Source organism: Pleurodeles waltl, chromosome 8 (assembly GCF_031143425.1).
Source record: "Pleurodeles waltl isolate 20211129_DDA chromosome 8, aPleWal1.hap1.20221129, whole genome shotgun sequence".
Classification (NCBI taxonomy): domain Eukaryota; kingdom Metazoa; phylum Chordata; class Amphibia; order Caudata; family Salamandridae; genus Pleurodeles; species Pleurodeles waltl.
Window position 1 is genome coordinate 420677092 of NC_090447.1, and position 12403 is coordinate 420689494.

At 43.9% G+C, this 12403-nt stretch overlaps 1 protein-coding gene across 2 annotated transcripts in view; it reads right to left on the reverse strand.

Moving 5' to 3' along the window:
* Positions 1-12403, reverse strand: part of CYFIP1 (cytoplasmic FMR1 interacting protein 1) — a 546797-nt gene that overhangs the window by 440259 nt on the left and 94135 nt on the right. For both annotated transcript variants that reach the window (XM_069204288.1, XM_069204289.1), the window contains exons 11-12: positions 3080-3197; positions 1583-1705 (exon numbers count right to left, since the gene is read on the reverse strand). In XM_069204288.1, coding sequence (XP_069060389.1) covers positions 1583-1705; positions 3080-3197 — 241 coding nt within the window. The remainder of the gene's footprint in view (positions 1-1582; positions 1706-3079; positions 3198-12403) is intronic.

Here is a 12403-nt window from a genome sequence, read left to right on the forward strand (position 1 = left end):
TCATCTGTCTGGAATCTCCCTCTAAGGTACATGGGTCAAAGTAGTGTTTTTATAATAAAACAACTAATGTTCCAAGAAAGGATCCCCACGTAAGAGTGTGTATGTTTCTGTGAACATTGGAGACAAAGCATACCACGTTTGTCGGCAACCTATCTTACTGCAGCATTGAGAAAAGCAGAGTGAAAGAAATGTCTTGTTTAAGAACGCAGTGCTGACCTAGGCGAAGAACAGCTGGATAGAGACAATAAAACAAGACCCCAAATGTGGCTAAAGTTAAAATAATAAAACAAAGCCGCATAAAATATATCTAAGTTAAAGTGGACAGTGGCAGGTCTAGTATGACAAAATAACATGTGTACAATTACAGCTAAAATGGCTACACAACAGTGGCATAATCCGATCCTTGCTTACGGAGGCAGAAATTCAGTATTACCTCTAGTTAATTCAAAACGCAGTAGTTGGAATGTCGAAATAATCTGAATCTGAGCGAAGGACATTGATTAGAGCAACTTCTAATTAGTGGACCCAGGGGATGGGGGAGGACAATAAGCCTGTTCATTTTTACCAGTCTGAGAACTATGGACAATGGGAAACGATGTTTTCTGTATGTGCAGTGGAATGATATAAAACATTTACAACTTGCAATGCTCTTACTACTACAAACAATTATCATAGGTCAGTTGAGAGATTGCAAATACAGTGCAGCTTTACTTCCCAAACATCAAGGACTTTTTTGGTTTATCCTTTAACAACATTGTCAAACGAAAAAGGTATTTAAATTATTTGTGAAACTGAACATTTAGTCATATTTTGAAGTATTACATTCACCCCTTAAATGGTGCATATTTCAAAAATTCGCCCCAATGTATGAGAACGATTGCATCCTGCTTCAAATAGAGGTTTTATTACTTACTCACTTCTATTTACAAAGGTTTGAGACTTGCAGGGCACAAAATGCGAACAACTGACAAGGCACTAAAGTACAAGAGGGCATCAAAAGCATGTATTGATCACTTGCAATGAAGTGATCAACAAGGTTTATGTTTTTGTGAGGACTCCCATTTATCTTACTAAGTATGAGCATGATGAGAGCAACAACTATATCATCAGTAAGGCATGTATAAAAATAGAATAAGTCATTTTCTAGAGTTGGTCTATGCAGTGGTGAAATGCCTTTGTTCAGCTGCCCCAAGCTACTTTCCAGTTTTTGCAATTTGCGTCCATGAAAGACTGCCCTACAGAAACACCAACAGACAGAAGAGGGGATGCATCAACCTCATAGTTATGAGCAACAGAGGGAAGATGTCGGCAGATGACATTTATCCATAATGACACCACCACATTCAAATCACACTTTCACCCACTGATGCTGGACTCAGTAACAGCCCTCTTCACTACAGTCTACTTCTATGCCTAGATAGCCACCTACCTTCTATGAATCAGACATATTGGGATTTGTAATCTTAACTGACCTAGGATCTGTATTGTATTCCTTGTTAGGTTTGTTTACATAAATTATATGGTGCATGGTACACAGAGTGTATAAAATAATATTCTCTACTAATGCTTGCGGGGACATTACCACTTCCATAACATGGGCACTCCACTGGGAGAGTAGCTGCAGCCCTTGAAGAGACAAGTCGAAGAGCTTCCGATACTCTGCATCTGTTTTCTGGGCTTCCTGGCGGCCAGTTCCGGTCACAACCTGAAGCATAACAAATTTTTTCATAACATCATCACAATGACCAGTCCCCATAACAACGTGGTACATAACAATCATTGTCAGTGGCCCACATACAATTTTTACACAATATTCTCAATTTGGAGACACTGCAACTTCCAACTTGATGATAGTCAGCCGCAGAATCAAAGGCTTCAAAGTATTTATCCATATAATTGGTTGACTATAATTTATTTAATGTTGAAACATTTAACATCCCCCACAGTCAAGCAACGCAGAAACACACACTTTCCAGTAACGCAGAAACACACACTTTCCAGTGATGCCTATAGGGAATATATTGAGTAGGATGAAGGAAACTTTAGGTCTAAAATAGGTAAGCGCTCTCTTCAGTGTAAGCTCCTGGGGTGATATAAAATGCCTTCTTATGAAATGATAAAACTAATAATAAAAACAACAAAATAAATTATTTCATTGTGACCCTGTTTTGGAAACACAGCTCTACAACTAATAGACTATGACCAAAATACTTTCAAAGTTCCTTTCACAACCTCACTTTGAAACAATCTGTTACGCTGCAACATCATAGGTAAAATGGTGAGAAGACTGCAGTAAACATGCAGCATTTGAAACCCTTTTTGTTTTACAAATTACATAACAAAGTAGACGAATGCTCTGTAATTAAGCAACAAAAAAAGTCAATTCAATTTCGCAGACACGTTACCGTGAGAAAACCTGCTTGTTGTGTTAGAGTTAAGAATACAAGAAGTGAATCATCCAATCGCCCCTTATCTGCCAATATAACATGACAAGTACTCTGACCAATACAATTTGTAATGGTTATACTATTAAAATGCAAATACGAGTAAAAGGCAAAAATCAAAATGACAATTATCTCCAGTGGTTAAATTATCAAAGTGGCACTCCAGTGCTCCTATATGGTACTTATTGAATCAGTATTACATGAAGAGAAGGTCTTGAGGCAGGTGATAAACGTCAACAAATTTACTACCCCAGCAGTATTATGCTTCATGCTCAGTGATCGTGTTCCTATAAATGGGTGGTTCACGCCACGCTGGGTACAGGAGTCACTTGTTTTCCACAACAGCAACTGAGGTAAGTCTCTTATTCTATTCCTTTTTCTACATCACTAGCATTCATGTGATTGTGTGTTTTGGTCAGATAGGTTGCTAGGCAGTGTGTAATGTGTGTAAATAAATTAATCCATACAACCACTAGACATACAATTAACTTGAGCCCAGAAAAACAGGGTTCAGACTAGTTTTCATTCAATACTTCATTCACAGATTATCTAGTTCTTAACTAGAAAGTATAGTTCTTCCACACAAACTGCATGCATTATAAAATATTGAGAAACTAAATACAAAATAATCTCACCTCACTGTTGCTGTAACGAGCCAGTTCTGAAATAAATCGCATATGGTCTTCTCGGATTTGAATCATCTGCTCACAGATGTTGTACTGTGGGCTGCTGCTTGAGTTGGTACAGGTCCACCTATTAAAGATTTTTGAAAAAAGGAAGAAGGACACTGTAAATGTAAAATAAATTCAAATGCTGTTTTACTCTCTCCTAAAAACCATAAACCTCGTCTCAAAATTGATTACATAAGACGAGAACTAACATCTGAATAAAGCCCACCAGCATACAGGAACAACAAAGCATGTATTTGCAAAGCTGGGCACTACTTTCTGTTTTTTTTGCAGTCATAAATCAGAGTTTACTTCTGATAAGGCAAAGTTTCAGTATTATTTGCAACAACAGTATTCCCTAAGCAAAGCGATACCCAAGATGCTTATCAAACATTAATGATGGGGAATACAATTTCAGAAATTCAATCAGTCAATCCCTGGTTCTTCTCCTTGCCTGGGGGACTGGCAATCCTTCTGCAGTGTGGATGAGAATACTGGAAGTCACTGAGGATGACCATGACCAAATAAGGAGCCAGAATTAAAGCGCCCATCCTACGGCCTACTTTCAAGGTAGAGTGGATTCTTGCTGCAACTCCAACACACTGACAAAGGCAGTAAGGAGAGCTGAAGCAAGGAGCTGGGCCCTGCAAGGCAGTGGTGAATATTCCCCATGGGGCTCCCCTCGCCTTTGTGGACCTGCAAGGGCTGAGGGTCTCGAGGTGGAGGGGTGGCTGGTGAAGGACTCCTTCCCTCCCCACCCCCATCCCAGTTTGTGGCAAAATCATGAGTGAGGGTGCGGGGGTGCAGTGGCAGGCTCCAGCAGCAAACCTCTCAGTGTGGAAACAATGCAGCGGAGCCCTTGCTCAGGGACATTATGACCGCTACTCATGGCATCCAGGCAATGCTCGAGCCTCTAGAATCCAAAATCAACACCTTTACTACAGAGGTCACTCTGCTCAGGGCTAATTTGAGAAAAGTCAAACAAAAGTACCATGCAAACAGAAAAACACTGTCCCAACTTAAAGAAGAGTAGATATCTCTGAAAGTCAAAGTTGAACAATTAAAGAGAGAGAGCACGGCAGTCCAGGTGAGACTGGAGAAGAGTGAGGGCCGCACCTGACCGAAGAAATATCCATGTGGTGGAGGTCCCAGAACAGGTGGAGGGGCCTCGTGTTAACTGTTTTTGGAGTAGTTTACACTCCAAACACTGAAACCCAAGAGACTGTTGAAATGTTTCTCTGTGGAGTGAGCTCACAGGGCACCTGTCCCTATGCCGTGACAGGGTGCCCTGCCAAGAACGATCATTGCCCGCATCTTTAATCACAGGAACAGAGATGCGACTCTACATGCACCAGGGAAATAAACTTCAATTTGAAAACTTGTCAGTTCCGATTTATCCTGAGTTCACTCTCAAGGTCCTGCATCAGAGAAGAAGTTTCTGCGAGGTTGAGTGTGAGGTGAAGTACATAATGTTGTTCCCTGCACACCTTAAGGTGCTTCATGAGGGTAAATTCTGGACCTTCAACACACCAGAGGAAGCTTGAGGAAGCTTGAGACTGCTTGGAGGGCTGGAGACCTGTTGAGAAACGGTGAGTAGGACCTTGTTGGGGAGAGCGACGCCTGACTGGTCAGGGACCTGGGGCCTGAGGGCACAATGGAGCTGAGAGAGTATGGCCAGGGGAGCAGCCAGACAACAGCAGATATGCGGTACTAGATTTCCCCAACAAGGGGGATGTGTGATACCTTTGGGCACACTTGAATGTTTCACAGACAACTTGAGAAGGTGCCCTGGCGGACCATTAACCCCAGGAAAAAGCAGTTTCCATACTACTCGGGTCACACCATTGTCTCCATGCCGAAAGATTACCTCCTCATCACAAGCATTGTTGGCAGGTTTACGGGATGCCAGAAGTATGGCATGAGAAATATCAGACCAGGTACCTCTCTGGGTGGAGCTCCAGGGCCCCCTCTGGGGGACCAAGGATGGGTTAAAATTAGACCCCTGGTACATAAGATACAAAGGTATTGTAGATGGCATTACGGAGAGTACCAATCTGCATTTCCCTGGAAATTTGGCATGGTTGAGTAGTAACGTTATAGGAGGCCTATAAGATGGACCTACGGGGCCAATCCATGTCGCTGATAGAAACAAGCATTTGCAATGCAATGGGTCGCGCATTTGCTGGACTTAGAGCTATTAGCATTGTAAAGTCCTAACCGGACTTTTATTGCCACATAAATTAAAAATGAAAAGTAATACAGTTTTACATAAGCGAGCCGATTTAAAGTGCCTCGCCATGAGCATGAAGGAATACACAAAAGGAAACAGAAGTTCGCTCGCAGTCAAACATATCGGCATTAATGCAATTATCTATGTAACAGGGTTGATGTCACGCAAAGCGATTGGCTACTACCCATCGAGATCGCGCTACGTAGGGAATAAAAATAAAAAGGAGTCCAGAAGCCATACAGAAAACATGGAGCCTCGTATGTTTGCAGTAGGTGGTCGGTTCATATACATGTCACATGTATACAAATGAAAGCAAGCAAATTTTTAAAAGGCAAGCCCACAAATCAACAGAACTAGTAGGTATGCAGTGGGCATGGTTAAAAGCTCACAGAGAGATTACAGCAGACTAGAGTGCTTGGGCACTGAACCCTAAAAAGGAAGAAATGGGATTTGGGAGATATGTTAGAAGAAGCAATATTAGAACTACATGCTACTGTGGGGTGGGGGACAAACACCGCTTATGCTGGAGCACCGTGGCAAGCTTTGACAAACAGCAAGAGTACAGAGATCTGGCAGAGAATGCAGCCCACAACATTGCTCTTGTCACCCAAAGGAGGATGCTTGAGGTGGGTTATAAGGCGGGGTCGCTATTGGCGAGGTTGAGCAAGTCAGGGCCCATCATGTTTCAGAATTGAGATGGGGAAGGTGGTCAAAGGTTATCAAAGGTAATAGTGAAATTGCAGAAGAGTTTGCACAATACTACTGCTCCCTATATACTAACTACACCATGAGATCCCCAGCAGATACTAGGGTTATCACTGTGCAGGAGCTTACGCCTGAGACACTATAGGGCTTGGATGTGAACATTAGTGAAGAAGAGATAGCCTTGGCTATTAGGGACATACAGACAGGGAAAGTGCAAGTCCCAAATGGCCTACCGATAGAGTTCTACAGAAAATTGATGAACGAGGTGGCACAGCACTTGTGCAAAATGTTTTGGAACGCAAGGCATCAGGGTGTCCTCCAGCGCAACCAAAGGTTAGCCACTATTGTGGTAATCTACAAGGAAGGGAAGCCCGATACAGACTGGACCTGCTAAAGGCCGATTTCACTCCTGTATATAGAGTGTAAATTCCTTGCTAAACTCCTGGCCACCTAACTAAGAATAACTATACAGACACTAATACACCCTGATCAGTCGGGTTTTATGCCAAACAGAAGACAGCGGCTGAATCTTATTGTTTGGGAACAATCTACATCAGGGGTCCAAGTAGATCTGTATAAATACATCACAGTTTAGACAGATAATCAGAGGGATTACGACCAGATACCATTGTTGCTATCAATGCTGCATGTCGCCTTGATGCTGACCCGGACTTTGTGTTTCTCAGGAGTCTGAGCTCAAGACCTCATTCCAAGATAACAAGGGTTGGGGGCTCTTTCCAGGGACATGCATTGGCAGATTAGGTTTAAAATACCCAGCTCTCCTCTCAGTAGAAGGTTAGGCCTATTATGATAGGGTACTAGGACATATTATACACTCTCTGTCTTTTTATGTTACTGCAAGATGGTGGGGGTCTTCATAATCACGACTCTTGTCTTTACAATTCTATTTCTTGCACTGTTCCTTTTCCTAATAATTGAAGCCCATGCGATTTATCACAGATTGCAGATTGTATTAAATAAAAACTATTGAAACATTACTGCATCTTCGTTATTGCCTGTGTTTGGTTGAGACATGATAGATCTGTGAGAAAGGGATAATCTCAGTTTAACCATGACACTCCCTGAGATGTCATACTTCTGAGTCCATGTGTAAAGGCTTCCACAAATCACCTTTAACTGTTTGGGTTCTTAGTGAGGTATTGCTAGTGAGCCAGAAGGGTTGGGACTACAGTTACAACTTGTTGTAGGATAGGCACAGTCGCCTACAAACATAAGTACTGTCATCCTTGAACCAGCAGTCTTGCCCAGAGCAAGAGTCCAACTACGACATGAATCTACAGCTGAATCTTACGCTGCTCCATGCTTATATTGAGGGTACCATGGCAGGGTCTTAATCAGCAGTGGTCTGGTCACTAGATGCGGCCCCAGACTTTGATAAACTTGAGTGGGAGTACCTGTGGCGAAAATGAGAGAGGATGAGCTTTAGTCCTAATTATATAGGGTGGGTCAAACTACTGTACAGTGAACCACTGTCACAGGTGCGAGGTAATGGGGTGTAGTGCCGCATGATCCCGCTAAACCAGACAGGGGTGCCCGCCGCAACTGATGCTCTTCGCGCTGGCAGTAGTGCCCCTGGTGTGTTGAGTGTGCAATGGCCCGTTGGTAAGTGGTCTGGATCTGGAAGTGGCATGGAAAGAAAGAGTCTCCCTGTCTGTGGGTGATATCCTTCTGTATGTGTCTGAACCTGGGGTTTCCATTCCCCGACTACTTCATATCTTCCATCTATATAGAACCTACTAGGGATACACAAACTGGGGAAAATCCTCTCTCAACCCCCATGTATTTGGACCACACAGAAAAGCCTCACAGAGGGATGTAGACAGTGGGCTTCAAATATTTTGGCCTCTATGTTTCTAGGCAGTCTGAGCTCTTCCTTTCAGCCAACCTCTACTACGTGCTAGGACGATTTAGAAAGGATGTGCAACATTGGAGATTGCTACCACCCTCACCCCTGGGGAGAGAGTCAATTTACAAATTGATTGTACTGCCAAAACTTCTGTACACGCTGCAAAATATGCCATATCGAGTTTGCAGAGTTCTTTAACAGGGTCAACCAAACAGTCCAGCAGCTCCTATGGGATGGGGGGGGGAGGGGACGGCCATAGTAGCGCCAAATTCAGAAGAGTGTGGTAGGAGGGTGCATTGCCCTCCCTGACTTAGAAAGCTACTATTAGGCTTCACAGATGATAATTATCAATAAGTGGGCCTTAGCCAGAAGGAGTTAAGGTCTCCCCTGTCTTTGATGAGAGTTACAGCCTCCATCTGGTGGGTGGCAAAAAAGGTTTCTGGATTGACAGGGAAGGCTCACAGAGATGACCCTATTGTGGGGCAGCAATATGTTGGCCGATGTGGGGAGACTTGAGGGGTTTTCTGGTCGGTACCTGATAGGCATCTCAACATGTATGGAGGAGGGATGATCTGATCACCTGGGAGGCCCTAAAGGAGGAATACAAGAACATTTTTGATATCACCAGCTGCATAACGCATTGCAGGTGCATGTGGGGCTAGGCTGGAAGATGCCTCGCCACTGGAGAATAGATTGTTGTCAGAACCACTACTCAAAAAAGCGATTTCCCTCACTTACAGCAAGTTGATGAGTAACACCCCTAACCGCGTATTGGAGTTGAAGGAGGCCTTGGAAAACCAGGGGAGCAGGAAGGGCAGGAGGTGATTCGATCAGAGGGCACTTTTGACTGGGCCAGCTGCGTGTACTGCACAGGTCTTACTACAAGAGGATATTTCTGCACAGGATGGGCCGGGCTACCACCAATAAGTGCACTAAGAGTTGCAGGTTGCAGGGGTGGTTTATGCATACACAATGGGACTGTCCACTGCTAGTAGATTTCTTGGCAGGGGTACAAGACGGTCTCTGAGAGGAAGCTGGCCTCTGCTGCAATCTCACAAAAAACGATCCTCTTGAATATATGGGGAGAGGAGAACCCTGGAAAATACCCCTGACTGTTATCCACCCTCGGATTTGCAGGGGCTAAGCATAATATTGTTTGCAGTTGGGGAGCCACTGATCCACTGAGTGTTGAGGAGTGGAAATTTGACATGGAACGGTGCATGTCCGCAGTGTGACAGGTTTATGAAGGTAGAGGATGCCCGTACAAGTGGGAGAAAGGATGGAGAATGTTGGGAACCTATTGGGGCCTCCAGGATGGCACGTTGGGACAGGAGTAACTGGTGTAATGACCATAAATGACAAGTGCCTTTGTTTGCGATGGGGGCTTTAGGGTGTAAGGGATATTGTGAGGAGTTTCACTTATACTTTGAAGTTGTACCCTGAGAGATACATCATGCAGAAATTTGATTTTCGTTTGTATTTTTCTGCAAAATAAAAATTGTTTTATTAAAAAAAAAAATATATATATATATATATATATATATATTATATTCTCTGTAAAGACAGGGGAAAACAAAGCGTTCAGTGATCACACATGGCACACACTGGGATAAGGTCATTACAGTGCATAACATGTAGTGGTTTTTCATATGATCATAACAATGAAATACTACATTAAAAGCTTGTGAAAAAGTAGTAGATGATGTTTCGATCCTCTCTAGATATGGGATCACCGTCAGAACTGGGCAAATTGTAAAGGACGCCAGAGGCAGATCCACACTACTGAATCCCAAACAAAGCTTCACTTGCAAACAGATCTCTACACAACTTTCTGCAAAATTATGGAACTGCTCACAGAATATAGTTTGTGAATATTAGAACATGGGAACGGTTGCAAAAATTGGGAAATAGGTCAGTATTCCCAAACATTTTGCAACTAAATTACCACATAGAAAACACTTGAATAGGTATTTTTGTCAACTTTATACATAAATCTATTTTCGGGGTAGGGGTGGAGAGGTAACACACCCATAATTTGAAGCAGACATACACAGATTGTGGCCTACATTAATAAACAGAAGGGGAGTGCTTATGAATGCACAAGGAAGTGAGTAACATGCAGAAACCTACTACATGAGGTCAGATGTAGGCTGGACGATGCACTGATGTGACTGACACAAAAATGGTGAGTTGCAAAAAGAGCAGCTGGACATCCTAATGCAGGTCACTTCTATGAGGAAAAAGAGGGGTGAGCTCATGCCAATGGCAAGGCCTAAACAGCAGATCTGCTACAAGAGCAAAAAAGGGCAAATATACCACGATCTGATGGCTGTGACACTGAGGAAGAGTGTCAGAAATGGGGTCTCTAGTTGGCTGCAGTTTGCACCCTGTCCAAGTAGGGACCCTTACTCTCGTCAGGGTAAGGAAGTCACACAGCTAAGATAACCCCTGCTCACAACCTTGGCTCAAGCAGTCAGGATTATCTCAGAGGTAATGTGTAGAGTATTTGTGTACGTACACACACAAACACACAGTGAAAACACCACAAAGTACTCCACACCAGTTTAGGAAAATAGCCGATATAATATCTGAGAAAAACAAGACCAAAATGACAAAAAAATTCAACATTCACAAGTAAAGATACACATTTTCAAAGATTAAATCTTAGTATAGCGCTTAGAAACACAATAGCTCCAACTGGGGCAATCACTGCGTCTTGAAGGAGTCACTTCCAACAGTCCGATGCCACTCATGAGGGAGTGAGGGCAGGTGCACAGAGCTGCACTGACCCCAGACACAGTACCTTGGAAAACAATGAGGAAAGCAAAACACTACACGGAATCAGGCAGGTGAGGCGTTGCTGGAGCAGGTGCGGCGTCTGTTTCTCACTGCTACCGAGAGATGCAGCATCAGTTCCTTACTGCAAGCCAAGGTAGGTGAGACGTTGGTTCCTTATGGTTGCAGGAGAGATGATGTGGCCTTAGCAGCAAGGCGGCAGTTCCTCACAATAAGGCAGGGGAGTGTCAATGGATCCAACAGGTCAAGACATAAGGCATCGACTTTGTGGTGTCGCGATCACACCACGGTGCCACAAGTGCTGTGGCAGAGTAGGGTACCATAGATGGCGGTGACACAGTGCGGCAGCGTCGGACCTGTGGTGGAGGTCGCGGTCGCTGCACTCTATGAGAAACACAGTCTCGGTGCAGGTAGCGACACGGAGTCAGATAGTGGCGTCGGTCCTGAAGTTGTTCTGGTCGTCGATGCACTAGTTTCTTTCTTGTTACACCAGAACTCACTCACAAGGGCCCAGAAACTGGATTTGGCACCACTTGGCAAGTCAGGACTCTCAACGAGAAAGCCCAGGCGCTGGCAGGTGAAGTCTTTGATGTTCTTGAGACTTCTTAACAGGAGGCAAGCGCAGTCCACATCCTCGAAGAACCTTTGGAAGCAGGATGTAGAAAGCCAAGTCCAGTCCTTTCACTCCCAGGACAGAAGCAGCAAGCAGCAGGCCAGCACAACAAAGCAACGGGAAGAGTGTCAGTCCCTCCTACAGCATCCAGCTATTCTTCCCAGCAGAATGTCCACAGTCCAGAAGGAGTCTAACTCTGTGGTGTCAGAGGTTCAGTGCTTATACCTATTTCTGTTTTTGACGTAGGCAAACTTCAAAGAGGAGTCTTAATAGTGCACAAGACCCTGCCTTCCCTGGCCTCAGACACACTTCAGGGGGTTAGAGACTACTTTGTGTAAGGACAGGGACGGCCCTATTCAGGTGCAAGTGACAGCTCCTCCAACCACTCTAGCTCAGGAAGACCCATCATGCTGAAGATGGACCATCAGGAGTGAATACACAAACAGCCCACCTGCCATCCTGACCCAGACATTTATTCCAGAGACAAGCAGAGGCACAGAATGGTTACACAAGAAAATGCCCACTTTATGAAAGTGGCATTTCCAAACTTGCAGTTCAAAAACCAACTTCACCAGAAAGACGTATTTTTAAATTGTGAGTTCAGAAACCCCAAAATCCCTATTTCTAGCTGCTTCCAATGGGAAATTATGCTTAAAAGATATTTCAAGGCAATACCCATGTTGCCCCATGGGGGAGATAGTCCTTGCAATAGTGAAAACTGAATTAGCAGTATTTCATGATCAGGACATGTAAAACGCATCAGTACATGTGCTACCTTTTAAATACACTGCACTTTGCCCATGGGGCTGCTTTGGGCCTACTTTAGGGGTGGCCTACATGTAGTAAAAGGGAAGGTTTGGGTCTGGGTCTGGCAGGTGGGTGCACTTTAAGAATGCCCACACAGACACTGCAGTGTCAGATCTGAGACACGTTTACAGGGCTACTCATGTGGGTGGGACAATTAATGCTGCAGTCCCATTATTTGCATTCGATTTACAGGACCAGGGCACACACTGTGCACTGTACTAGAGATTTACTAGTAAATCAAACATGCCAATCATGGAGAAACCAATCACCAAT